Source organism: Nelumbo lutea, chromosome 8 (assembly GCF_056320005.1).
Source record: "Nelumbo lutea isolate HS-2025 chromosome 8, American lotus-T2T, whole genome shotgun sequence".
NCBI classification, from domain to species: Eukaryota; Viridiplantae; Streptophyta; class Magnoliopsida; order Proteales; family Nelumbonaceae; genus Nelumbo; species Nelumbo lutea.
Genome location: NC_142691.1, coordinates 13,490,901 through 13,517,032, shown reverse-complemented (window position 1 = coordinate 13,517,032; position 26,132 = coordinate 13,490,901). Strand labels below are relative to the sequence as shown.

Genomic DNA, 26,132 nt, shown 5'->3' with positions numbered 1-26,132 from the left:
GATAAGCCACAAGGAGCTCAACCTGCGGGGGCAGCTTTACAAACTACAAATTGCCAGCTTGCACGGGAACCTTGAAAGGCTCAACCCGCAAGGGCGATTGTAATATGTTGGTCGCCGACTCCTGCAGGAGCCACAAAGGGCTCGACCTGTAGGGGTGACCTCACCAACAAGGCTGACAAGGCTCGTCTAGGCTGATTATGTGTGTCACTAGGTCGACGGAAGTAGGTCGCCATCTTGGCGGTAGAGGCAGATCGCTAGGCCGGTGGGAGTAGGTCGCTAGGTACGGGGAAGCAAGTTGCCAGTTAGGAGATAGGTCTCCAGGTCATCGGAATTTTGATAGTCTAGTTTTGCTCTCAGCACCTCGACCTACAGACACCTCGTCACCTTGGCAAGACTAACCTGCGAGAACGGCTCCACAACCTACTGGTCATCAACTCCCACGTAAAGCATGGAGGGCTCAATCAGCGGCGCGACCTCACAATTTGTTGGCTATCAAATCCCACAAGAACCACGAAGGGCTCGACCTATGGGGCGGCCTCACATTCTATTGGCCATCAACTCTCGTAGAGAGCACATAGAGCTCGACATATGGGAGTGGCCTCACAGTTCGGGAGATTTTGTCCAAACAAGACTGTAAGAACTCATTTGGATTAATCACTTTGCTTTTACCCCCCTAGGGGGTTCTTTCGATCAAGCGCTATTGTTGTTGCTTGAAGATGTTATTACTTGAGGCTCAGAGAATTGGATGAGGACATTGCCTTTTGTAGCGTTTTCTATAGACGACGCCAATTGATGAAGCACATTTCGACAACTCCTGACTGGCAGGTGACTCGGATGCCTGGTTGAATAATCCATACCTGGAATGTGGCTTGGATGCCTAACTGAATGGTTCATACCTGGAAGGTGGCTCTGATGTGACTTGCAAAGAAACAATGTCAGAGTGCCCGAATTGCTTTATTCGGGGTGGACACTCCGATGCTTAAGTTAGCGAATCAGAGGTTTTAAGACAACCAAATGTGAGGGAATTGGAGAGTTGTGAGAAATAAATTACGCATCTCCCACTTGGGGTTGGAGGTAAGGCCTTTATATAGACATTGTTTGGCGTGAGCATCACGCAGCACGTCCGGAATCTTCAGAAGGACATTACTAACTGTTCTAAAGTCCTCGGAGGTAGTCATACATGTAGGCCAATATTTGCGCCTTACTCGGTTTTTCCCAAAACATTCAGTGTGAACTGACTTCCGAAAGACCCAGGAGTGATGGGATGCATGCAGAAATTGACGGCAAGCACGTCTCGTAGGTCGTCAGGTCGGCAATAGGAGCAGGTTGCCAAGTCGACGCTAGAGACAGGTCGCCAAGTCGGCAATAGGGGCAAGTTGCCAAGTCGGTGCTAGAGGCAGGTCGCCAGGTTGGCACCAGAGGCAGGTTGCCAGGTCGGCACCAGAGGCAGGTCGCCAGGTTGGCGCCAGAGGCAGGTTGTCAGGTCGGCACCAGAGGCAGGTCGCCAGGTTGGCGTCAAAGGCAGGTCGCCAGGTCGACGACAATGCTAAGTCGCTAGCTAAGACTCCATCATTTTGACTAAGGCAAGTTGTCGCCTAGGTGGTCTTGTGTGTCACCTAATTGTTCCAAGATGCCATGTGTCATAATGTTAGTGGAAGGCCAAATCTACCCTCATCAGATCTACTAAAAAATCTGAATCTAAATATAGTAAAAAAAGCAAATATATGTTTGTCGTAGTAAAAGTGCAGGTACACCGACAAGCATTCATAATTTCATATGTTATCATTTAGTGCCTTACTTTACATGGTTTCACAGTTGGAACCGAGAACAAATTCCTGTCAACAACAAAACTTCGTCCTGTTATTAAAGAGACTGGTATGGAATTCACGAAAAAATATAAACAATGATTAACATAAAAGATATAAACTAAAATTTCCATATTTCAGCATTCTTAGAACCTTAACAACTGAGCCTTTAGTTTCCTGGTTTAGTCCAAGCAGGCAATAATAAACACTGCTTGTTTGGAAACAACAAAGTTGTAAATACTATTTTCTGGTTTGAGGTTGACTGATGATCTTAGTAAGAACATAGCAGTCAGGCGGAGTAATGTTCATGTAGTAGTTTTGAATGGTATCCGTTATTTCAAACCCAAATTTCTTATAGAAATTGATCGCGTCTTCATTGTTCGTTTGCACATGCAGGTAGACCTCCACAATTTTTTGCTTAGAGCACAGATCTAGAACATGGTTCAACAACTTGGTGCCTGCAAAAAATGTGGAAACAATCAACCGTCAATCCAATTCAGCTTGCTCAGAAAAGAAATAGGAAAATCTTTTCTCCTGGACAAATTATGAATTTCCACCCAAAAAGAAGACAAATTATTTAAGCGCACTTGGGATTTGGGACAACAGGCTGTCCTCAGGTTTCAACTGCCTAAGTGGGGATATTTTATCTCATGCATTGATAGGATATTAGGATGTACTGATGCTGCATAGCTAGGATTTTAACTCTTCTGGAATTGACATAACAATCCAATATAGCGGTTTTCAAAACAAACTTACATCCTAGGTGTGAATGATCAATTTTCCAATTGAAAAGTTCCTAATCCAGCAAACTATATTCTATGACAGCTCTTAAAAGAGTATTTGGAAACCTGAAAGCTCAACTAGAATAATTGATTTTGAGAAATAAAAAATTACTTTAAAAGTTCTGCATATTTTCAGCAACGAGTTTGTCCAATTAATCTGTCTCATCCAGAAAATGTTTTTCTGCTGAGTTTTCTCCCTCCATAAAATGAGCATAAACCTTTTCAGACTGAAATACTTTAGCTATTATTTCTGCTCCTTTTACGGGGAAAACTTTGTTTTCCACCCAATCTAAGTTGGTTTCATGCAAATAGCAAGGAAAACCAAGTTTCCAAAGGGGCAAAAGTATAGCTGAAGTATTTCAGCCTGAAAAAATTTCAGCCCATTTTACACTGAAATACATGGAGCCATTACGGGAAAAAACCTGTCTTTTGAATGTCCACAAATAAAGTAATAGGGAAAATCTTCAATTGTTCAAAGAGCTCATGGCAACAAAAGAATATTCACTATTAAATGATCTCATACTTGAAGCCTTGACATTGGAGAGTATGAATTGATTAAAATGTTTATAACTGCATAAAATAACTTTAGCACATTAAACTGCAGAAATTCCACAACGGTCTGGAGCCCAAAGAGTCTCTGGTTTAGAGAATCAACATCCATCCCATTGAAAGAGATAACTCGTCTGGAACCAAGTTAGAAAGATAACACTATTTTTGATGCATTAAACAGGTTATCCAACATCCTAGCTGATGGTCCAGTGAGAGTGGAAAAGAAAGCCTGATGTATTGGGGTTTCAGAATGCCAGGGTGTCTTGGATGTTCCATTCTAATTATAGCAGGGTATAATCAGCATAGAATAGAAAAGAAAAGGATTTAAAATGGATAGTAGAGCAAAAACAGAAAAATTAACAAGCTCTCTCTCTTTTTTTTCTTTTTTGTTTTTTTTTTTTTTGGGGGGGGGGGGGTGGCGGGGGGCGGGGTGTTATGGGCCCGGGCGTAGGATCTCGTCACGGGGAGAACCTCTAGCTTCCCCTTGCCCCTCCCTTTGCGTGCAGACCCTATCGTGGCAACCTAAGGGGTGATTTGTCCAAGAGATCACCCTAATTCTCCTCAACTCTTCTCTTGACTGAAATTCTTAGATGCCTTTATTCAATAATAGTGGCTCCTTAAATAGGAGATTACAAGAGTCCTGCTGTTAGGGAGACTCCTTGCTGAATAGGGAGACCTCCAACTCTATCTTGATAAGATAAGACTGATAAGATAAGATAAGTCTCTCTTAATCCTAATCTAATAAGATAAGTCTCTCTTAATCCTAATCTAATAAGATAAGATAATCTAATCTACTAACTTAATAAGATAAGATAACAAGATAGTCTAATCTAATATGCTGAATGGATAAGACTGTTGTTGCCGAATTGGATAGGATGAGAACACCGGATCATTGCTGCTGCTGCTCCCAATATGCGTCCACATCATTACTCCCCTCTTGGACTACGAGCTTGTCCTCAAGCTCAAATTTAGGATGGGTGTCTGGAAACACAGTCAAAGGAATCCCAGATAGGTGGAATGACTTTGTCCTCCTGGATCGGATTCCAATGAAGAGGGTTCATCCTCATCTTCCTCTTGTTTCACCAGGAGGCAGAAAAGTCTCTTGCACTTGTGCCCTGCTGAGTAGAGTTCATTGCAATTAAAACATTGTCCCCTCGCCCTGCGTTCCGCCATCTCAGCCCTGGACAAGTGCTTAATAGGGGGTGCAACGGCGTTGCTCCCCACACTGGATGCTGATCTGGAATTGTTGCTCGTTTGTGGCTTCTGTTCTTGGCTGGCTACTGAATATGGAGCCATTCCGAGTGGTCCCGGGGATGCCCATGCTGATGGAGGCCGCCCCATATTGAAGGTTCCTCGGTTGAGTTGTAGTTTGCGTTCGAAGGCACAAGCTATATTCATGGTTGTGACCAGGTTGGGAGGATGTTGCATCTCCACATCTACCCTCAAGGGCTCAGCTAATCCAACGGTGAACATATCCACCTGCTGATATGGGCGTACCAAGGCGGCCTTGGCTAGAAGGGTCTAAAATTGGTGTTGGTATTCAGCCACAGTGCCTGTTTGCTTGTGGTTGATTAACTCACCTAGTGGGTTGCTTGTCAATGGGGGCCCGAACCTGAGGAGGCAGTGGGACTTGAATTGGTCCCAGCTGAGCTCTGGTTCCTCCTGCTCCACTCGGTAGAACCAGAGTTGTGCTTCCTCCGTTAGATGGAACGCGGCTAGACTGACCTTATCTCCTTCCTCCGTACGCTGATTGCGAAAGAATTGTTCACAACGGTATAGCCATCCAAGTGGGTCTCCGTTGCCGCTGTACGAAGGGAACTCAAGCCTACTATACTTGGGAATGACTACTATTGCTGGGGCGAAGATCTGTCGTTCGGCAGTTGATTCCGCCAAATCTGGTCGGCGACTGTTGGTGGTTGTCGTCCCTTCGGGGCTCCTCTCCCTATTGGAGAAATATGACTCTAGCAAGCGACGAAGCTCCCGGACATCATCCTTGACTTCTCGTATTTCTGTGTGGTTTTCCACAAACCGGTGCTCCAATTCATGGATCCTAGATGACAACTGCTCCATATCGCCCATGACGATTGGCTCTGATACCAAAATGTTATGGGCCCGGGCGTAGGATCTCGTCACGGGTCGGTCCATGGGGAGAACCTCTAGCTTCCCCTTGCCCCTCCCTTTGCGTGCAAACCCTATCGTGGCGACCTAAGGGGTGATTTGTCCAAGAGATCACCCTAACTCTCCTCAACTCTTCTCTTGACTGAAATTCTTGGATGCCTTTATTCAATAATGGTGGCTCCTTAAATAGGAGATTACAAGAGTCCTGCTGTTAGGGAGACTCCTTGCTGAATAGGGAGACCTCCAACTCTATCTTGATAAGATAAGACTGATAAGATAAGATAAGTCTCTCTTAATCCTAATCTAATAAGATAAGTCTCTCTTAATCCTAATCTAATAAGATAAGATAATCTAGTAACTTAATAAGATAAGATAACAAGATAGTCTAATTTAATCTGCTGAATGGATAAGACTGTTGTTGCCGAATTAGATAGGATGAGAACACCGGATCATTGCTGCTGCTGCTCCCAATACGCGTCCACATCAGGGGGGGGGAGGTAAGCAAAAGTAATCTGATTGTTTGATTCTTGGTTCTTGGAATTATTTTGCAGGTTTGACAAAGTTGAGTAAACTAATGCCAGCATAAGGATGGGGTAGCTTACGGGTACAGACTCTTGAGGGATAACCCAACATGTAAAACAGACTTCACAAATCCAGCCAAGTTGAGTCAAATCCAGTGTTCTGATAGATAGGATCAAGTTTTATCTAAAATGTCTGACAATGAGAACACAAAATCCAATTGGATCAAGACAATTTTGATGAGTCTTAGGAAATTTTAACTAGAATATATGTAACTCCAAAAACTAACAATAATGAAAGCCATGATCATGTTGTTAGCAATAAGTACAGAGTTGATGAAGATATGTTGTATACTGACCAATCCCCAGGCCACGATATGGGGCCAAAACACCCAATGTCATGATATAAATGCAAATGCCTCCTTCCTTCTCAAGACGGCAGGCAATTGAACCAACACAAATGTCACTGTAGTATGCTGCACACAAGGGAAATTATTTTTGAGGAACTGCACTATTGATGTACTACATGTTCGTAAAAAACTATAAATACATAAAAAAAAAATTACCAAAGCAATATTTTTTGGTGAACAATCAAAGTATTTGATTAAGAGGGTAGGCCTTGGCACAATGGTTGGGTTGCTCCATTGTGACCTGGGTGACTAGGGATCAAATCTTGGAAACAGTGTGCAACTGTGCATGTGCAGCAGTAAGGCTGCATATGTCTGTCCCTCCCCAGACCACCACATTGCATTGGCAGGAGGCTTGTGCACTGGGCTGCCCTTTTAATCAAAGCATTTGATTAAGGTATGAAATGATAATGTATAGATATACAAAAAAAAGGCTCATTGGGGAGAAAACAATAGAACCTTATTAAATATCGAAAGAAGAGATAAACAGAGGGCAAACAAGACCATCAGAACAAGATTAACAAGGCCAAAAACCTCAAGTCAACACACAGTACAATAGTTATTGGGACAAGAAGACAATCTCTGCCCAGCAGACTTGCACCCCTAAAAAAGTTCTCTCCTGTCCATTCCATTCCTAACCAGCCTTTCAGCCAATGAATTGGCAGATTACATGATCCAGAAATGTTTGCTATTGAATCCAAAGATATAGCCTTCCTGATAGCATCTAAACACCCTCTTGACCATCCCCCATCCACATGTGCACCTATGAATCTACCTCCACCTCTGTGATTATATCTAAGAGAATGATGATGCAAGGGCAATCAGGAGGCCACATGGGACAATCCCAAACTACATCCACAACAAAGAAATCTTTATACTCTTCTTTGGCACAGATGTAGTTAGTCACCCCAATACTGATAAGGATAATGAGGGTCTCCAAAGGCTGATTCTCATCTTAGAAAATTGTAGTATTGCTTCGTTCTCAACCAAAGCAGTGGAATCTTCAATCATGTCCATATGATCTTTTCCTCTTTTCCCTTTTAATCGGAATGTGAGGAAAAAAGGCATCTCAAGTAGCCTAGGAATCTCATCAGGTCGAGACCTACGGGTGTGAAAAAACAAGAGAGAAAATGGCTCCAAATCAACAACCAGAAGATAAAAAAAGAAGGCTCCCAAATTTTAGATGTTTGGGAACAAGACAAAAATAAATGATTATAGTCTAACTACTATCCCTGCAAAGAAAGCACACAATAGGAGCCATATTGGTTTTCTGCTTTGGAGAGTAATCATTAGTACTGACCTTTATGTGTATTCTTTCCAGAAAAAAAAATATATATTTAAGGGGGTGCAGGCCTAAACAAATTGCGTTTTGTGGGGACACCAAAAGGATGGGTCAGAGGAAACAAAATTGAGAAAAGGAGAATGGAAGTCAGAAGAAAGTACCAAGAATATAAAAAAAAAGCATTTCCACTATTTCCAGGTACAGTACCAACCTTCCAATACTGTAGTAATTTTTTTAATAGATATCTTTCTGTACTAAGGTATCCACTTCAAGTTCCATTTCATTTGGAAATGCAAAGCAGATAGTTCCACCAAGCAAACAATAAGCACTTAAGCTTCATTTCTAGATATAACCATCATCCAATGCTTACCTTCTTTTTAGAATAATCTCACTGTAAATCATGATAACTAAAGGCACTGTTTATCCCTTGTTCCACAGAGTTTAGAAGCATCAAGAGCTGATAGATTTGTAAAATCTGCAAAAGCCTTCTGGTCCTCAATATTGTGGTCTCATAAGCATGAAAATTGTCATTTAAGGGGGTCAAACCTCTAAGGTAGGATTCTAGAGCTCCTTCTTAAATGTTCCATAGAAATTTCCGTTTGGGATTATTTAGTAAATTTCAATTCATTAAATTAAGAGAATTAGTTGTCCACCTCAGCAAAATGATTCTTTTTGTTCTAGGCAAATGCTTAAACTTGCAAGTGGAAATTCAGGAAATCATTTCAAATTGTTGGGTCCTTCTGAAATCTCAACCTTGGCCATAATTCAGAAAAATAACCAACTTGACTACATGCCTATTACTCCGCTAAGTAAGCATACATTATTCTTTTTTCGAGGCCATGGTCTCTTTCTGTATTAATTGGTCCAGTCACTCAGTTTATCTAACCCCATCTACTGATCATGAAAGTAAGATAAGCCTCCCTTAGCTAGAACAGAGCATTAGACCTCTCAATTCACTTTGAATTTATTGAAAGGGTTCCAAAAGCAACACATCCCCTACATATTAAAAAGGGAATTACATCCTAGATTGCATAAAATCAAAATATTGAACAACTAAATGCTATGCAATTCCACAATTACTGAATAATATAATAAAGATCATCTTCTAACTTATTAAAAATCCTAGTTCGTTAGATGATTATATAAGTTAAGTGCTACACAATTCATGTATGCTGCGACATCTTACTCAGCTAACATGACTGATTCAGTAGGAAAAACAATTAAAAGATATAAAGGGCATTACCCCATCATCGTTTCACCAGGACAGAGGACAATAGGACATCCATTAATGGCTCGATACAAACTCAGATCCTCCAAATGTACAAAACACAGACACTATAATTTAGAACCCAACAAGCAAAGTACACTAAACGATAAAATTTTAGCTACATATATTATCACTGTCGGTATAGGAAAACAAAATGGGAAAAGGAAAGAAAACAAAAATCCATAACAGTATTTCATACCTAACTTTGTAAATTCGCCAGAAGCAAGGGCATCCGCGTAATATTTGTCATTGTAACGAACAGGGAAGAGAGCCGTGTTAAGCTTCTTCAGCTGCATCAGGTTCTTGTCTCTCACTCCGTCCAATGAGATCAGAACCTCATGACGAGCTCCCATTTTTCCTTACTTATCTGAATAAAAAATAAGTAAAACCAGCAGAAGAAAAGCAAGTAGAATAAAAATAAAGCCCCTAAGAAATGAGGAACAAAAAAGAAAAAATAAATCTAGCGATGCATACCGAGAACTCTCACCTCACCTCTGTTTCGTGAGAGAGTGCAAGTGTTGAGGGAGACGTAGAGTTTTTTCAGTTTTCAGTTTTCACCAGTCAGCTCGGTTGCTTGAAATTAGAAGTTGGGACTTTGAGAGTAGGGCAGCAAACGGATCGGGTGGAATCGCAAATACTGGCTTTACCCAATAGGCCAATATTGAATTCAAAATTTATCCATCGGGTTTAAAATCAGATCGGATTCGGATACTATAAGTATGTGTTTGGTATGAGTTCGGCTTCTGTCAGCCTTCACAGCTTTGCATTGAGAGTATCTCCCTACTCATGTGTTTTATTTCATGGAGAGATATTCCCATACAAGGTTGCAAGAAGCTGTTGGGGATGATGTGAGCATAAGTTTGCCCTTGTCAAAGTCGATCTTGTTTGGTATAGATTCAGTTTAATAAATAAATGTTTGTATTTGATTTGTATTCAAAACTGAGAAAATTACTTGACAAATTATTTATGGACAATTAGGCACCATTAGGCATTTCATACACTTAATCGTTGGGGGAAGTATTAAAATGAAACTTCCTCCTTCCCCTAACATTTTATGCACACATAAATCAAAACCCACTTTTGTGAATATCAATGTGTGTAAATGAATATAATAGAAAGAATTCTGATTTAATGATGACATGACGAAATTTTGGTAAATGCCTATCATGAAACACCCATAGAATAAAACAAATGCTAAATCAATGTGTAATGCCCTATTGTCAATTAAAGAATATGCCTTTCTACTTATTAATTATTTTTAATAAATTGAATAAAAAATAAAAATATAATTGAATAGAGTTTAATCGAACAGTTCACATTAATCCATGACTCTAGTAAATTAATCGGTATATATATTCAGACCAGTTTTACTAATAGATTCATAGTAAAGTCAGATAAGATTGGATTTATCCACATTGATCTAAATTATATATGACTGGACAAATGGACACCACTTGCAGTCATGTAAATGAGAGTAGATACACGAATAAATATTTCAAAATTTTATTGTTTTGTTTTAAAATAAAAACATAATTTTTTAAGTCAGACTGAATAAAAATTAATTATTAGAATAATCGCTCAAAATTGGGTTGGGAAGAGTGCAAATATAAATATCTACAGTTATTTCCAAACCTTATATTTGCACCTATATTCATATTTGTATTTGCACTCCTCCCAAACTGAACCTTATTACCTCTTTTGTTTGTATAAAAGCAATACCCACTTGTTGACAAATGTTCATTTTCTGCACTCCTCTTAAATGTTCATTTTCCTTCATTTTAGGTGCAGTCAAGAGAGTATCGAGAGAGAGAGAGCTTTTTTTTTTTTTTCAATTAAAACAATGAAGGAGAATCTTAAGCAAGGGGAAGAAATGTTGAAATAACCACAATCACTACCAAAAATTCAATAGATTTACGTCTTTACACTGGAACTGGTGCAACCGAAGCATGCCTACATTTTCCTTTTCAGCTTGCATTATCAGGAGCTCCTAAAACAAATCAACAGGAAATCCTGTACAGAGAATGTGCCCTAATTTAATTAAAATTCACTATTGCAATGTGAATTCTTGAGGGTGGACCTTGGTGCAACGGTTTGGTTGTTCTATTGCACCTTGGTTAACGGGATTTAAATTTTGAAAACAGCCTCTTTGTATGTGCAGGGGTAAGGTTGCATACATCTGTTTCTTCCCAGCCCTCGCATTAGTCGGAGCCTTGCCCTTATTGCAATGTGTACTCTTCAAGCCATATCAGAACCTCATTTATCTTCAATGCAATACATGTACAGAACAAAGGCAGAGAACAATCTCAGGAAATGGATGACTAAGTGAAAGGAAAGTGAACCACTGCAACTATTTAAGTTCAAAATATTGATGCACATTCAAAAACTTGGTTGTGCAGAACAGAATAGAAGAAAATCAGTAATTTTCAGTTCAACTACATAAAGTAGAAACTAAAATGGTGTACCATTATGAAGCTCCATGTCTGACCAGGATCATTATAGCAAGCAAGCAAACAACCCTCTTTAGGTCGAAGACCATCACTAAGAAGTTCAGAGCGGAGTGCTTTCTCTTTCTCATTAACAATGTCTTCAGTGGGTTTTCCACTGAACTTCAGTACTGCAGCAATGCCTCCTTCCACCTTTTTTAAGCTAATTGATTCTTGAGTGGGATCTGGGAAATTGCTCATTATGAGAAAAGGAAATTCCATATCAACAAAGGGCCAATTTAATCCTCCTTCCACCTTGCAAGATCTATTTGCTAATCAAATATTTCTTCTTTTATAAACAATTTATATTAGTTATGAACCACATGGGATATAAATTCATTACCTGCTCAAATATTTCTTTAGTGGTAGAACTATTTGAATGGATACCTCAGACAAATCAGCATCAATCGCCCGATTGAGGACAGGGGTAGTCAATGGGCTCTGTTCCATTGAGGACTCTTTTCCAAATACATACCTAGACAGATAACATTGATGACTCTCATAAATTCTAGCTTAGCCAAAACAGCATAAAGATCTCTGAACAGTAAATAGAACAGTGGAAAAACATACCCAGCAATATCATTAAAACCAGATCATCCTGACAACTTGTCCTTATATGCTTCTACCACAACAAATGGAGAGTAGTACTCTCGCACCTATACTACCACAACAACTTGTCCTCAGGTATAGTGAAAGCAGAATACTGGACTGCTACAACTGGGAAAATTTGAACAGGTGGACAATCTTCCTAAGGCTCAGTTTGAAAGGAGTACAGATACAAATATGTGGAGTACAAAACCTAATATTTTGTATGCATTTGTATTTGTGCTCTTTCCAAATTGAGGCAAAGCAACAATTGAATGGATTTGGGGTTAAAACAGAATACAGTGGACGAAGAAAGATTACCTCATAATTTGCAGTTCTTTTAAGTATTTTATAATTTGGTAGTTCAAGGTTTGGAGTCCTGTACATTTTCATCTGCAAAGAAATACAAACTACAGTGGAAAGCATAGAAGAAGAGTTCACCCACTAATTAAAGTTAAACAGATTGATCAAACTTGTTATGAAATACTGTGTACCTGTTGTATTATATCCAACAAAGCTTCTAGAGAAAAATAATCATTTTTCTGTATAGAGTCCCAAAGATCCTACAAATAGAAAGGGCACCTCTGAGAAATTAGTGGCCCATAAAGGGTACAGAAGCAAAATACACGCTGCAATGCTTTTGTAGCCTTGTTTTCTCCCTTGTGTTTAATTGGGAAAGAAAAGAACAGCTTACCACGTGGCTGCAAAACCTTTTGGTTTGTGGACCGATACCCATTATAGATGTCGCTGTGACGACCAACTCTGGTTTCCAAGGCAAAAGGATGAATCTCATTATTGCAGTCCATCTTGTCCTTATCTCATAAGGTCCTGTCTGTACCATTAAATCAATAATAACAGAAAACAGCAATCACCTCCCCCCTTGGCCCACCGAGAGAGAGAGAGAGAGAGAAAGAGAGAGCGCTATAATTTTGGCCGTTTACAAAAAACACATTATGCTTCTTCTACATCGAAACAAACCCAACCCTGGTTTCATGATTTCCAACAAGGATAGGGTAAGATATTCAACCATATGAATAATTTATTTAGATGATTTGGTTTTACTAAGCTACAATACTAGATGAAGGTTTTACTAAGCTGGCTAAGCCAACTCGGGCTTGGCTCATTAAGTACTTGAACTTGGCCCAAAGATTATTGAGTTGAGTTGAGCTTGATTCTAGTCAAGTAGTCAGTGGAGTCGAATTCAGGCTTCGTAATACCTGGCTCAGTAGCATGTGATTGTTTCACAACGCCCCATAGCACATTTCCGCCGTGTATTGTATTCTCAAATCACGGCGGGGATGTGTTATGGGGCGGAGATGTGGACTCTATTGAGTTGATCGAGTTCGAGTATGAAATTCAAAACTCAATTCAACTTGAGTCAAATTTAAGTATGAATCTCAAAACTCGATTGAATTCAATTCGAGTTTCAAGTTCCGAGTTTTTAAGTCGAGCTCGAGCTCAAACCCCCCAAAACTTGATTCAATTCGGCTCGAATACACCCCTAAAAACAATCTCAAAACAGGGAAGAAAATTAAAAGTTGAAAGCTGACCACAAAGATTGTAAAGAGGCTATTTACAATGTTCATCACATGAAGGAAATGAACTCTGACTTGTTTCACATTGTGCAACTGGATTTCAAGATCAAACAACCTTAAGAGAGATCAGCGTATAAGATCACTGAGGGCATGAAATTCTTTTTGCTGACAAATGCCTCAACCACATAGCATGTAGTTTAGCCTGCATGGGCTTGGGCCAAATATACATGAACTGTATATATATAGATTTTACTAATTAAGGCCAGGCCTGCGTTGCCCAGATGAGGCTTTAGCCCCAATTTACGGGGGCCCATGTAAGAGTTGGTCCTGGTTTTCACTATATACAATTCCAACGCATAGTCTCCGGCCAAAACAAGTCGTATACGTACTTTGGTGCAACATATGAATTTTAGTGGGATCGGTCCATCATCCATGTACATGGATTGATTATTAGGAGGGAGGAGATCTTTAGCAGTCGGCGGTCGTCATCTTCTATGTATAGAAAGGACTCAGCAGCATAACGACTCAACAATTCAATGTCTAGTTAGTGTAAACTTAAAAAACACTAAAATTTGACGTCGTCTTGTACAGAAATGTGAAATCAAATCAGTAACAAGAGAGGGAGTACTTGTTTGATGTCATGCAACTGAAGCTCCGATCGGAAAACCGTCTTCAAAAGCACCAGATTGAAAAGAAAACTACCCAGAGTGTCGTGTTTGGTGACCGGATCTCAGTATCTGATGCACTCGTCGTACACCGTTTGAGCAAGCTCTTGACCATCAAAGATACGCAGGAAATCCTCCTTCACGAAATCCAGTAGCAGATTCCCTTCAACCGTTAAATTTGGTTGGAGGCTTGGTTCTGATGAGCTTAGTCTAACAGCCCACTTGACTTTTGGCTCAGTTTCAACTTTTGTTAGTTTTGGTTTCCCAGAAAGCTTGGATGGTGAATGAGAAATCCAGGTGGGTTTCTGGTTTAGGGTGGTTATTTGCCGGGTCCCGGGATTCAAACACAAACTTATCCGGAAAAAATGGCTGGACGGATTTGTAACCATTGGAATTTGGAATTTGGTCGGAGTACGTGTATGGGCTTGTTTTTCAGGAGAGGGAAAAGGTTATAAATAGACGAAGAGCTAGAAATGCTAGCGTCACGGTATAATTTAAGCAGTTCTTACACGGGTTCGAATGCTCGTGAATATGGGGATGGGGACATATTCCTAAGTCCTAACGCATGTGATGGGTCCGGATGTATGCACCTTAGGTAATTATAATGAGGGAGTAAGTAATAGCTGTGTGACACATGTATCAGTTAAGATGTTTTTTTATTGTTTTTATTTTTAATTATTTTGATAAAGATAATAAACAAAAACGTTCGGATGAAAATCACATTAACTAAAAGATGTGTCACATCACTATTTCCTACCTCTGCTTCTACTTTAAAGGTTGAGTTTGAGATGGCCAATAAGCCAAATGTAAGGGTCTGCTTTGGCATTTCAGACTTCTCTATTTGGGTTTGGGAGAGTCTTGTTTGCCGGGGTCCAATGGTATTCTCTATTTGGAATTTGGAATGGATCTGTTATAAACACGTGTGAAACCGACTGCACAATCAATCACGAATTAACATGTCAGATGAGCCCACATTTAATGTGGGTTCCATGTGGCTTGGTCACACACCATGGCACCAACGCTCTAGCAAATCCATGTCTGTATTTACTGGAGGATGCATACAACTTTTTGATGTCTTCAATTTCATATATCGTGTGCAAAGGTCTCAAGAACGTTTCACTCTTGGTGCTCATCAGTGCTATTCCTTTCGTTTTAGCAGTTTTGACATGTTTCTAGGTGGAGTATTTTTCTCTTTTTCTTGTTTAGATTGAGTCAATTGTTTTCAACCTTCTTGCTGACTGTTTTTCTTGCATTGTACTCCCAGCATTTCTTAGTGATTTTTTCCCTTTCAAGCTTAAAAGAAACACAGGGGAAAGAAAAGGAATGTAGAGAAATACATTAAACAATGTGAGTGGAAGAAGCCAATTACTGCAAGCTATTGGTTTTGACCCACCAAACATGCAACAGTAGTGAAGAGAGTTTACACTTTACAGTTACGTACATCTCTGTCTGTGTGGCTGTTTGTCACTCTGATGCCAGAAAGACTAGCAGCCCTACGAGGTCTCAGTTCTCACTGATGTGTGTTGTACTAGCACATTAAGCATTATTAACCTTTCCACCAATTTTCTGTTCTTTTTTTTCATCTTTCTTACTTTCAGATAGGCAGGGTTTTTTTTTTTATTTGACAAACAAAAAAACTATATTATAAAGCCATTAAAAGAGTCTGAGATACAAGAGGAAGCCAATCAGGTATACTATCCATCCACATATCCACACACCCTGACATCCTTTGGCAAATTGAGCTATAGCATGAGCTTGAATATTTACACCCCTATTTACATAACAAAAAGACGGTAAATTTCTGCAGCAGAAGTTTTGTTTTGTGGCACAAATACATCGATTGCCAAGGGAGCATGAGATTAGAAGACTGCAGGGCCTGGACCACAGGTTGGGAATCTGAACAGATGAGAATATGATTCCAGTGCAAATATTTAGATAAACAGGTCAAATAAAATGATGTAATAATAGCTCAACTGAGTAAAGAGAATAGCTTTTTCATTTGATATGGAACAATCATCTGAACTGAAGAATTTTCATTATCATCACTCTAAATAATATACAAATATATGACATTTTCCACTCCCTTAGTGGAAAACTAGAATCACTGTTCAACAAGCATCACAGAAAAAAAAAAAAAAAAGAAAAGAAAAGAAAGGAATACATGGGAGAGCTCAAAAACCCTAGAGGCCAGAGCTAGGGCCTGGCTCCAAGCTACATCTCAAAAATACCCAAAAGGAGAGTGGATGTTTAGCTCTACTCTTGATATAAATAGAAAAGAAATAATAATGAAAGAAAAAAAGAAACTTGCATAACTATTGCGCACACTAATAATAAGTTAAAAATTGCTATTGTTTTTGCAAGCTCTGCTGATGGTCTTGTGATGACAAGATTCTGGTTATAAATGGTGATAGAGCTGCAAGTAATGCCTTGGGGCACTCCTCATGTGGAAGGTGGCCACATCCAGATATTGCAACTAGTCTCTACATCAATACAATTCACAGTCATAAAAAATGATCATATGATTTCAAATTTTAGAATATAAAATAGAACCATACAAGAAAAAAACATGGTAAAAAAACCGTGGCCTATGCTCAACATGGGGGGATACATTACGGAGATGTTGCCCTGGACACAAAACTATAGCCAATGCTAACATTGGGGCATACATTATGGAGATATCTTTCTGTTAATCATATGCTAAACATGTAATCCACAAAAAGCGGCAACAATTATCTTGGTCACACGTTACTTAGACATGCCATGAACTTCATGAGTGATCCATGCCCAACTGCTTGAATGGATACTAAAGATGGGTTAAGCCATTGACAGAAACTGGCAATAGTAGCCCAAAGGCCGGGATCACTAACTTAAATTTCTTTGCTAGAAAATTGCAGCATATTGTAACAGTAGCCACTAATGATAAGGATAAGGGCGATTAATTTAAAACAGAATACTTACAGAATTTACAAACTTCGAAGCTATAGCTTGAGAACATTTTAGAGAGACCAAGGAATCTTCTGCACCTGCCACAACCAAAACTGGCAGGTCTTCAACTGCTTTTAGCAATGCTGCAGCACTGTTTGATGAAAGGACTGTTTCAAATGACAGTTTAGATATCTCATAAAGTGCTTCATCCCAACCTTCCGCACATAATGGTGCCTGATGAATGCATAAAGAAACAGTCAGAGAAAGCTAAATGGATTTTTTACAATGCATCTTTTACTTTGTCAGTATATAAAGAAGACCTAGTGAGTAGTGACCAATTTATCCTGATTGAAAAGAAAAAAAAATGTTACATATATAAGAAGACTCTGGCATTGCCAAACATATAAAACTACCTTATAGAGGTTCAAAACCTCAGTTGTAAGCTTTGCAGCATCATACCAAGCACGTCTGTTTACCACTTGAGTAATCTCAGTTCGCAAAAGAGGACGGACCAGGTGCTTCTTCCCCAAGGAAGTGCGAAGAAGGATTCTGGCAAAGGCAGGGACAACTTCTCTTGACAGGCTGACACTGAGAAGTACAACACCCTTAATCTCTACCTGAGATGCAGAGAAAGAAGAATTAAACAAATTGAAGAAAGGATGGAGAAAGATATGTAAACATTTAGCTACATTGATAGATATTACTCATAGCACATCCAATTATTTAAGAATTTAATCTGATCCAGTTGTGTTGTTCGTATCAAAATGTATCAAGCAACAAACCCAGTACAATATGCTGGCCATACAATGGAAAGACAATAGGCAACCTCACAGCACCTTGTACCATTCAAGTAAAGGTCATTTCTACTTGCTTTCCAAAATTATAAGGTTTTGCTCTCCAAAACTCTAAAGCAGAAGAATAAACCATTTATATAGAAGTTCAGAATTACAGTCACAATGAAGAAAATCCTCTTTTTATTTTTATTAAGATAAGATTTAGTTGAAACTTCACAATTTTGGGTGCTTGTGAGAGTAAATTTAAAAATCCTTATCAGGTGAAGGAATTCCTTTTGTTTAAAGACAGTAAACAAAAAGATGTTTAGTTGGGAAAGAAAATCTAGCAGGTTTACTCACATGGGCAGAATTTGTAGATTTCCTAACTTTTTGTACAGCCTTCAAAGCAAGCAGACCACCATCATCATGCCCAACAAGTACCACAGAAGAGAACCCCATCTCTGAACAGAAAGAGAGGAGGAGGTCAACCTGATGCATCAGAACAAGACATATTAATCACATGTAGTAAAGAAACCGAGAGAGGGGGGTAATTACTTACAACCCAAACAACTACAATGTGTGTCTCAACAGTCGAAGCTAGCAGATATAATTTCCATTTCTATTTTTATTGTTAAAATGGTGTCTTAAGTTTGTAAGGTCACTTCCTATATTTCCTTACTTTGAAAGAATGAATGTACTGGATTGGGACAGTTTCAAGAGCTTGACTTCACTTCCTATATCTCCTATCTTTTATGTTCACAGGAAAAGCACCAGATTAAGCTTTTTAAATATTTCAATTGATCACAAAAGAAACGAGTTCATGATGAACATGTACAAGAACTCCCAAAAACAAACTTCACTGTTATAATTTGAATTTCTTTCCACTGATAGGTTGGAGACAGAAACCAAATATTCCTTTCATAAATAAAGTTGTCAAAATATAACCATAGATGACCATAGATGTTTCTGAATCCTCTCAACTGATAAATTGAGTAGAAAAATATCAACATAGATGATCTAGAAAGCAACATTTTAACTAATTTGCATTTGCATTAGATGAAAATTTGCATGCAAACCTTGTCTAACTTCCTAAACAAGAATAGTTATGCACTTTCCTACCAAACCATCTTATTTTATTTTGCAAGCCGAGTTAGTTCTTTAGTTGCAAAGCTTCTTGTAGTAACTTCTAGTTTGACCAGAGTATATGGATTAGGACTACTTTTAAATTTCAAAAGAGTAGACATTTCTTGATAGACTTTATGGAAGCTGCAGAAGCATTTTCCTGATAGTTGTCTAATACTCCCCACCAATTCTAGTACCCAAGTAACACACAAAAATTTAGAGAAATAAAAATGCTCATCAATGAGGAATTACCTGTGTATCAAGCTTATAAGGATTAGGCAATTGCTTTTCTTCCCAATCCTTTCTCCGTGGCCGAGAAGCTAATCCCCAACCAGGTCGATCAAAAGCTGCAACCGTGCAACCAACCTTATGTGCCAGAACTCTCATTACATGTCTCCATGAAAAAACTCCTCCTCCAAACCCATGGACCAAAACAATACCAAATTTTCCAGATGCCTCTACATCTCCTTCTGAAATCACAGAGTTGGAGAGACACGTTTCAGTCTCACCATCATTTAGGCTCAAAATGGGGATATCTTTAGACACATAAGCAGGTGAAACTGCACAACTATCCAATAATGGGTCATATAAAGAGGAACCATGAAATTGGTTACTGATGCTCCTATGAAGATGGTACTGGATTTTAGATGGGATGGTTAAAGGTGATCGATCAAGCTTTAGTCTTCCAGATGTCATTCTTGGTGAAGTGCAATTGATACTGGGATCGAGAAAGGTAGTGGAGGGCCTGGAGGCTAAAGAGCGAGGAGATTCAGAGAAGCTGAGTTTGTAATGAAGAGTGAGGCCTTGGCAGGCTATAAATAAGCTATCAATTTCTGCAAGTAATCTGACTGGGAGCTCTCCTTCATAGCGAGCTATAGCTAAAGGTTTTTGCCATGTTTCACTGTCACTCTTTGGGGTCTTTCCTGAAGAGGGTGTAGGAGATCGTGGGACCTTCTGGTAACCAGAGAACACACTTTTGCATGATAGAACCTGTGATTTAATAGAATGCTTGTAAGATGACCAATCCAAAATCTAAATGCTGTGTAGGTTAATTCTTTAGAAGAATTTGGTGAAATGCAAAGAAAGAAGGCTTTAAGATCTGTCTTTATATAATGGCCAAGAAAAAACTTTATGTTTCAAATTTGGTCAAGGGTAGGCAAAAACTGGGTTAAGACTTAAGAGAATCAATTTATGCATTTAATAACGTTGTCTTATTGTACTTGGACCGAAAGAAATCTGGAAATGGATAAAGGTCCTGGATTTGAAAAACCAAAAGGAAGTCAATGCAAAGAAACACGTCGGAAATGATGAGATATATATAGGCAATGAGAAAAAGAACACTAATAATCTTACTGCTTCTGGGTCAACTCTGTGGAAGAGGAGCTTCCTCCTCGCTCTGCAGCTAGTTCTGTAAGCCACCACGATATGCCCAAGTGCAAAGACTAGTGAAGAGAGGAACAAAACGGGCATCCCCCAAGACTTCTTCAAATGGAGCTTCTGCCTTGCCAGAGAAGATGATGAAGCTTCTGCCTCGATTTCCGAATTTACAGTAAAAGTACATGCCTTCACTGATAGAACAAGAATGGAAATAAAGGAACAGAGCGTGACAGTTCCAAGATAAGGCCCGTGTGAGAGCCCAAGGCCATCACACATTGAATAAACACCTGACAAGAAAAGTAAATTTAAGCCAAGATAAGCATTTGTATAAAAAAAATCATTAACCATCAATTAATCCAATTTGTTCTCAAAACTGGTGCTATTGCCAATCATCTTTTCAAATAATCATCCAAATCATGCATTCAATTTATTCAAAAAGCCAGCCATGTTCACATTTCCATTGTTCAATTACTCCGAAATCAACCAGAAACACTCTCTTTATCATTAAACCCGGCTCATAATCCATTTTTTTCCAAAAATTGAATTAAAAAAATATATATATATATGAAGACTTATTTCCCCCGAAAGGGAAAATTTTAGCCAGTTTTTCAAACCAGAGGAAAAAAAAAGGACATTGAAAAACACTATACACGGTCAGGGATGTTTCTAGGGTAATGCATTAGGAGCGTGGGATTTCTGGTGTATGTATAGAGAAACCAGCAACATTCTCCAATCGTCGATGAAAGATAGCATATTAAAAAGGGAAAATTGTCGAAATGAACAAAGAGAAATATCATACAAGTTATGACGAGAGATCTGATGACGGAAACAAGAGGAATGTCCACCAGAGAACTTCTGAAGCCATATCTCTGCAAATGCTCTTTGAGGCTATAGCATCTCACACATGTAAAACTCGAAACCAATACAAACGGCACTAAAATGTCTCCGACTGCGACGAGTAGAGGTGCTGACAAAACCAGAAGCGATGCTACCATTGTCAACATGAAGAAAACCGTCCGAATAGCCCTCCTAATCCTCTCCAGATTTCCTTTTCCTGCAGCCATGGCTAGAGTCTCCGTCGAACGCCGCCGGAAACGGAAAAAAATGTAATTTTTCTTCCCGGAATCTTTTCCTCCGGTCGATCAAACAATCCAGTCTCTAAGGTCATCGATCAAGTTGCGTTGCGAAAGGTCTAAAGATGGAAAATGTAATGAAACCCTATCCAACGACATGGTAAGAGAAGCAATTGCATTCTCCAGCGGCTTTCCGTCCATTATTCGGCAACTAAGGCTAGCACAGTAATTAAAAATGCATAATGCTTTGACGACAGGAATCCGTTGAAGGCGCTAACGGCTGGGGTTTCAAAGATCACAGAAACCAAACCAGAGGAGAGAGATTCGCTTCCTATTCTCCTTCCTTCTTTAAACTACAATGTCACAGGAGATGCACTGCGGGAGACTGGTTTTATTATCGGATGCCTCTCTCTCTCTCTCTCTCTCTCTCTCTCTCTCTCTCTCCGCCTGATTTAAAAAAAAAGAAAAAGAAAAAAAGAAAATTTACTTGGTTTATTTAACTGTGTAATTTACGAAAATCTTATGAATCTGGCTCCACTAAAAGTTACACTACACCTGTTATATACCTGGCAGCTTTTCATTTCAGAGCCCTTCCCTTTATATAAATTGCCTTTGTGTCCCCACAAAGTTAGAGTACTTTACAATTCCAGGAAGAGAGATTTGCCCTTTACCAGTTGGAAAAGGACATCACATTGAATATAAGAAAAATGAGGAAAGTAGAGTAAATTAGATGAATAAGAAGACGGTCGTTTCGTTACTGTTATTTTCATGGGCGGAAATCTGCCCCAATTTTCTTTTTGGGAAGGGGGGGATTGGGTAATTTCATCGGCGGGGTACTTCCCGAGAACGTGACCGTTGGATAGGGTGGGGGTGGGAGATGAGATCGTGGTCGGGACCAAAAATCTAAAAAATACGAAGGGTTCACGTCGAATCTGTTCTGCGCTGACCATGTGGGGCTCACGAGTCTGACTTGTCAGTATTAACACGTGGCGACACTCTACGACCCTCCAATGCTCCAACGTGCCTGAGAAAGAAATCGAAGGCGGAAGGCGGGAAGCCTTTTTAACGGTCAGATAATTATTTGCTACTGTATCGTACGGGGGTTTCCTAACGATCTGACGGTCGTTTCGGTAGTCGGTAACTCGGTAAGTCGGTATGTCTGTCACATGCTTCCGTCGCAAGATTTTGACGGACATGTACCGGAAACTTACTGTAGCGTCAAATTCTGACTCAGATGCCGGAAACTTACCGGCATCGGGCAACCCGATTTGCAGCCCTATGTCCATGATCCATCATCTTTAGATTCACTTTTTTTTGGTAATAGTATTTTAGAGACTCAAAAAAAATCCACATTTTAGGTTAATTATGCATGATTTTTTCCAAAACAAAAATAAACTGCTACTGCAGTTAAAATAATATGATTTTGTTGATGTGGTAGTTGAAAAACAAAATTATAGATATTGGCTAATGCCCCTTCAATTGATATTGATATTGGCCGCATGTTAAATTTAGACCTAACCAATCTTGTTAAACATTTTAATTTTTATTAGTTCATGATTTACAGAATGCATTTTCATGTTTAAAGTTTAATAAAGTGTACTTTGATGTTCAGTAGGACATGAATAAAAAATATCGTTAATTCATGTTTTTGGCTACATGCAAGATTCAAATATTGGGCGTATGGATCTGTATCTTGACTCGTTTTTTATTTTTTTTTAACTAGTTCAGAGGAATTGGTTTAAGTCCGTCTATCCCTTAAACCAGGTCAAACCTCAAAAACACCCCCTGTATGGGTGTATAGAAAGGCCACCGATATAATATCAGTCAATACAACCTAATAAGTGTCGAAATTTTAAACCTTGGCTGCACGTTTACACAATGCAGCAGATGCACAATAAAATTTGCCTAAAATACATTAAGTTAAATTGACCAAGAGAAATTGACAACCAAGAAAAAACCATGCATGAATCCTACAAATAATTCTACCAAAAAATCCGACAAATATGCATTTTCCTCAACTTGTGCTGCAACTCCGGTGCTACTACAAGTTTCATGCCCAATCAAAGAGATGTTTAGCATATTACCACTTTAGCTTCTCAAAGCTGCATTTGCAAGTGGAGCTCCGACATGTAAACCCGGACCTTAATAGACTCTCTTGGGTTATCCATGTCTCCAGCTTATTAGTCGGGTTAGCAATTAATCCAGTGCAAGAAACAGTAGAGGAACCTTAGAGGTTGTTTGGTATCTATGGCGTTTATAAGATAAACGTTTTGTATGATTTTTTTACACCTCAGCTCTATTAGGCGTCATATAAGCTAAATAGTGAAAAATCGGTTTTTAAAATGAAAAACATCAAAATCGGTGTTTTTTTTTTATAAACAAACCACATGATTTTCAAGAGAGCCATTTATCAGATAAACTGCTCAACCAAATAATTTTTTAGGCATTTTTTTGTTAAACTTATCTACAATGCTCAAGTTAGTACCATTTTTTCGTAAAGCTATATCAATACCAAACACCATCTCAATTAACCAGCGCCAAATGAGGGGTGGCTCACTTGGCATGTTAGCTTGCACTTTTGAAGAAACCCAAATTTTGGGATTTCTTATTTTATTTTATTTTATTTTATTGTGTGTGTGTTTCTGACCTGTCTTGACGCGCCACCTAATTATCAAATGCCTAGACTACCTCATTTGAAAGAAGCATTTTATTCACCAAACACCCGTAAACTGCTTATATAATAAGCATTTATCTAAAAAGCGCTTATTTAAGCAATAACCACTCCCAAATATCACCTAAAATAGACAAGAATCATCAGATATTTAAGGGCCTAACCGCCTAAAGAAAAGAAAGAATATAAAAATGAAGGCATGAACTTCCAGGCCTATGTCGATGCTTCTACTTTGAAGACCCTATTAGTTTTTCAATTAACCGTGCAATGAATGTAAATAAAACAGATTTAAGATTATTTTTTTCCTCGAGAATTCAAAAGAAATGGGCCTTTCCATTAATTAAGATGGAAAACAATAATCAATTCGAGGGAGGAAGGAATTAGGAGTGAGCCAAAAAAGGATATAAAGGGAGTTTGGACAAAACATATAAAAACGAATCATCTCGTCATTCCAACTCAGGAGGCTACCCTAAATGGGTTCCACACTTGCTTACGACTTGTGTCAGTTAATGATTTTCCTTTTTGATACAAGGAAATAGTAATGGCTAATGAGCGTATGGGAGGGACCCTTATTCCTCTGTACCATAACACAAAGTGATTTCATGTTGTGGTGGAAAGTGGGCAATGACACGCTAGAGCTTAGCTTTGGATAATGAGATCCAATTAACTTTTCTTCCTCTTGGTTTCCTAAAGGCCATATATAGCTGCCAGCTCTAACTCCTCTAAGCTTCTAACCAAGTTTTCTTAATTTTTTGTTCTTTCTCATGTCCTTTTCCTTCTTTTCTTGGTGACTTATTAGTAGGTTTCTTGTTCCAAACCAATTAATCCTCTACATTTTGGCAGCCAAATGGGTTGTCATGACCCATATATATATATATATATAGGATTCATTAATAGACTGCAGTGAGAAGAAAATTTGAAATAGTGAATGAAGGAATGAAGGATAAGGTTTCACATGACTTGCGCCATTCAAGGCTGAAGAATCTGCTGACTTTTCTGAATTAATGTGAAGATTTGTCTCTTGTTTTCTTATAATAGAAAATCTACTGTCCCTGTTTATGCCAGCAATGTAGACTTTGTTAGGTACCATGGATAAGTCTGAAAATTGCTAAAATGCTGCATGTGATCTAAGAGCTGCTATTGTCTGTATTAACGTTGCTGCAAGGACTGCATGGTCTGCTGCTATTTAGGGAATGAAGTGCCTCCACTCATTTGGGCAGCTATTTGCAGAATCAACATCTATCAACTTAATTTAATAGCAATTTGGGGTATGGCAAAAATGTGAGACAAAGAAGCAGTTATATAGGGCTTAGTAATTTGATTTCAACAAATGAAGATTGGAAAAAGAAAATCATTATTAAAATCTAAGGAGCTTTAAATTATTGTCTTGGGATACTTAGTTGCTGCTTCACAAGTTGAAAACAATTTGTTTTATTTTATATGCAAGAGGGAGTATATCTTATTCAATTAATGTTTTTCTTACCAATAAAATATAAACTTTTGTTTTATAATTTATAGAACACTCATATATGGTGAAACATTCAGCCTTAGTACCACCATAAGTATAACAGTACCAAGTTTATTTCAGACAACTAGTTTATGTTGTGGATCTCATGTATGGGATCTGTTAGACCAAAAAACAGCTTGATTTGATGCCTTTAATTATTAAATGGATTGTTTCACAGAGAATACAATCCATTTAAGGAGAAGCAATTTATTGCAAATTGCAAGTTGAAGGGGCCAGAAATAAAGCAAAAACGACATGGGTATGGGTCGTTGCCAAATAGTAAGAAATGATTTAAGTATTCATAATTTAACAACCAATATGACATTAAACAGATTGGAATGACAAAATAGGATTCTTGTAACTGATTTATATAGTTGGGATAAGGCTTAAATGATGATGATCTCCTAGATAATACAATAATTCTTGTTTCCCAACCATTCAAAACAACTTAATCTTGTAGTTGGTCCAGTTAGATTGTTTTTAATTAATTATTATAGACAAAATCTTCAGTATATAGATAATAAACTGAACATGTTGCGTTAGTGAGAATGTGTGGCATCTAAATTATATATGTTAATTAGTTCAAAGACTATCTAATAATGCAATGGCATATTTGAGGTTCTTTTAAAAACTAGGAAACAATCAACGACTTTGTCACATAACTATTAATCAACTTTTCAGTCCTCAA

At 38.6% G+C, this 26,132-nt stretch overlaps 2 protein-coding genes and 1 pseudogene across 6 annotated transcripts; all 3 read right to left on the bottom strand.

The window, feature by feature from the left end:
• Window positions 1-1,907: 1,907 nt before the first annotated feature.
• On the bottom strand, window positions 1,908-9,587 carry LOC148842829 (uncharacterized). Of its 3 annotated transcripts, none has more exons than XM_088958008.1 (4): window positions 9,221-9,587; window positions 8,928-9,095; window positions 6,132-6,248; window positions 1,908-2,263 (listed from the first exon to the last, which is right to left on the bottom strand). In XM_088958008.1, exons 2-4 carry the CDS (start codon window positions 9,079-9,081, stop codon window positions 2,046-2,048), a joined length of 489 nt encoding a protein of 162 aa, XP_088814134.1. In that variant the 5' UTR covers window positions 9,082-9,095; window positions 9,221-9,587; the 3' UTR covers window positions 1,908-2,045. The 3 variants fall into 3 exon arrangements, with proteins under 3 accessions (XP_088814134.1, XP_088814135.1, XP_088814133.1); XM_088958009.1 differs by having other exon boundaries at window positions 9,203-9,496; XM_088958007.1 differs by having other exon boundaries at window positions 9,216-9,496.
• A 1,263-nt stretch (window positions 9,588-10,850) lies between these two features.
• On the bottom strand, window positions 10,851-14,438 carry LOC148842828 (uncharacterized; annotated as a pseudogene). The gene is made up of 8 exons (XR_016103303.1): window positions 13,960-14,438; window positions 12,491-12,628; window positions 12,291-12,359; window positions 12,118-12,189; window positions 11,782-11,867; window positions 11,555-11,686; window positions 11,191-11,396; window positions 10,851-10,989 (listed from the first exon to the last, which is right to left on the bottom strand). The product of XR_016103303.1 is annotated as an uncharacterized LOC148842828 (transcript).
• A 1,166-nt stretch (window positions 14,439-15,604) lies between these two features.
• Window positions 15,605-21,802, bottom strand: LOC148842827 (uncharacterized). 2 transcript variants are annotated; one of them, XM_088960007.1, is made up of 7 exons: window positions 20,993-21,802; window positions 20,170-20,480; window positions 19,069-19,806; window positions 18,055-18,183; window positions 17,335-17,538; window positions 16,955-17,155; window positions 15,605-15,892 (listed from the first exon to the last, which is right to left on the bottom strand). In XM_088960007.1, the coding sequence occupies exons 1-7, from the start codon at window positions 21,255-21,257 to the stop codon at window positions 15,650-15,652; spliced, it is 2,091 nt and encodes a 696-aa protein (XP_088816133.1). In that variant the 5' UTR covers window positions 21,258-21,802; the 3' UTR covers window positions 15,605-15,649. The 2 variants fall into 2 exon arrangements, with proteins under 2 accessions (XP_088816133.1, XP_088816134.1); XM_088960008.1 differs by lacking the exon at window positions 15,605-15,892 and adding an exon at window positions 15,988-16,476.
• Window positions 21,803-26,132: the final 4,330 nt, after the last annotated feature.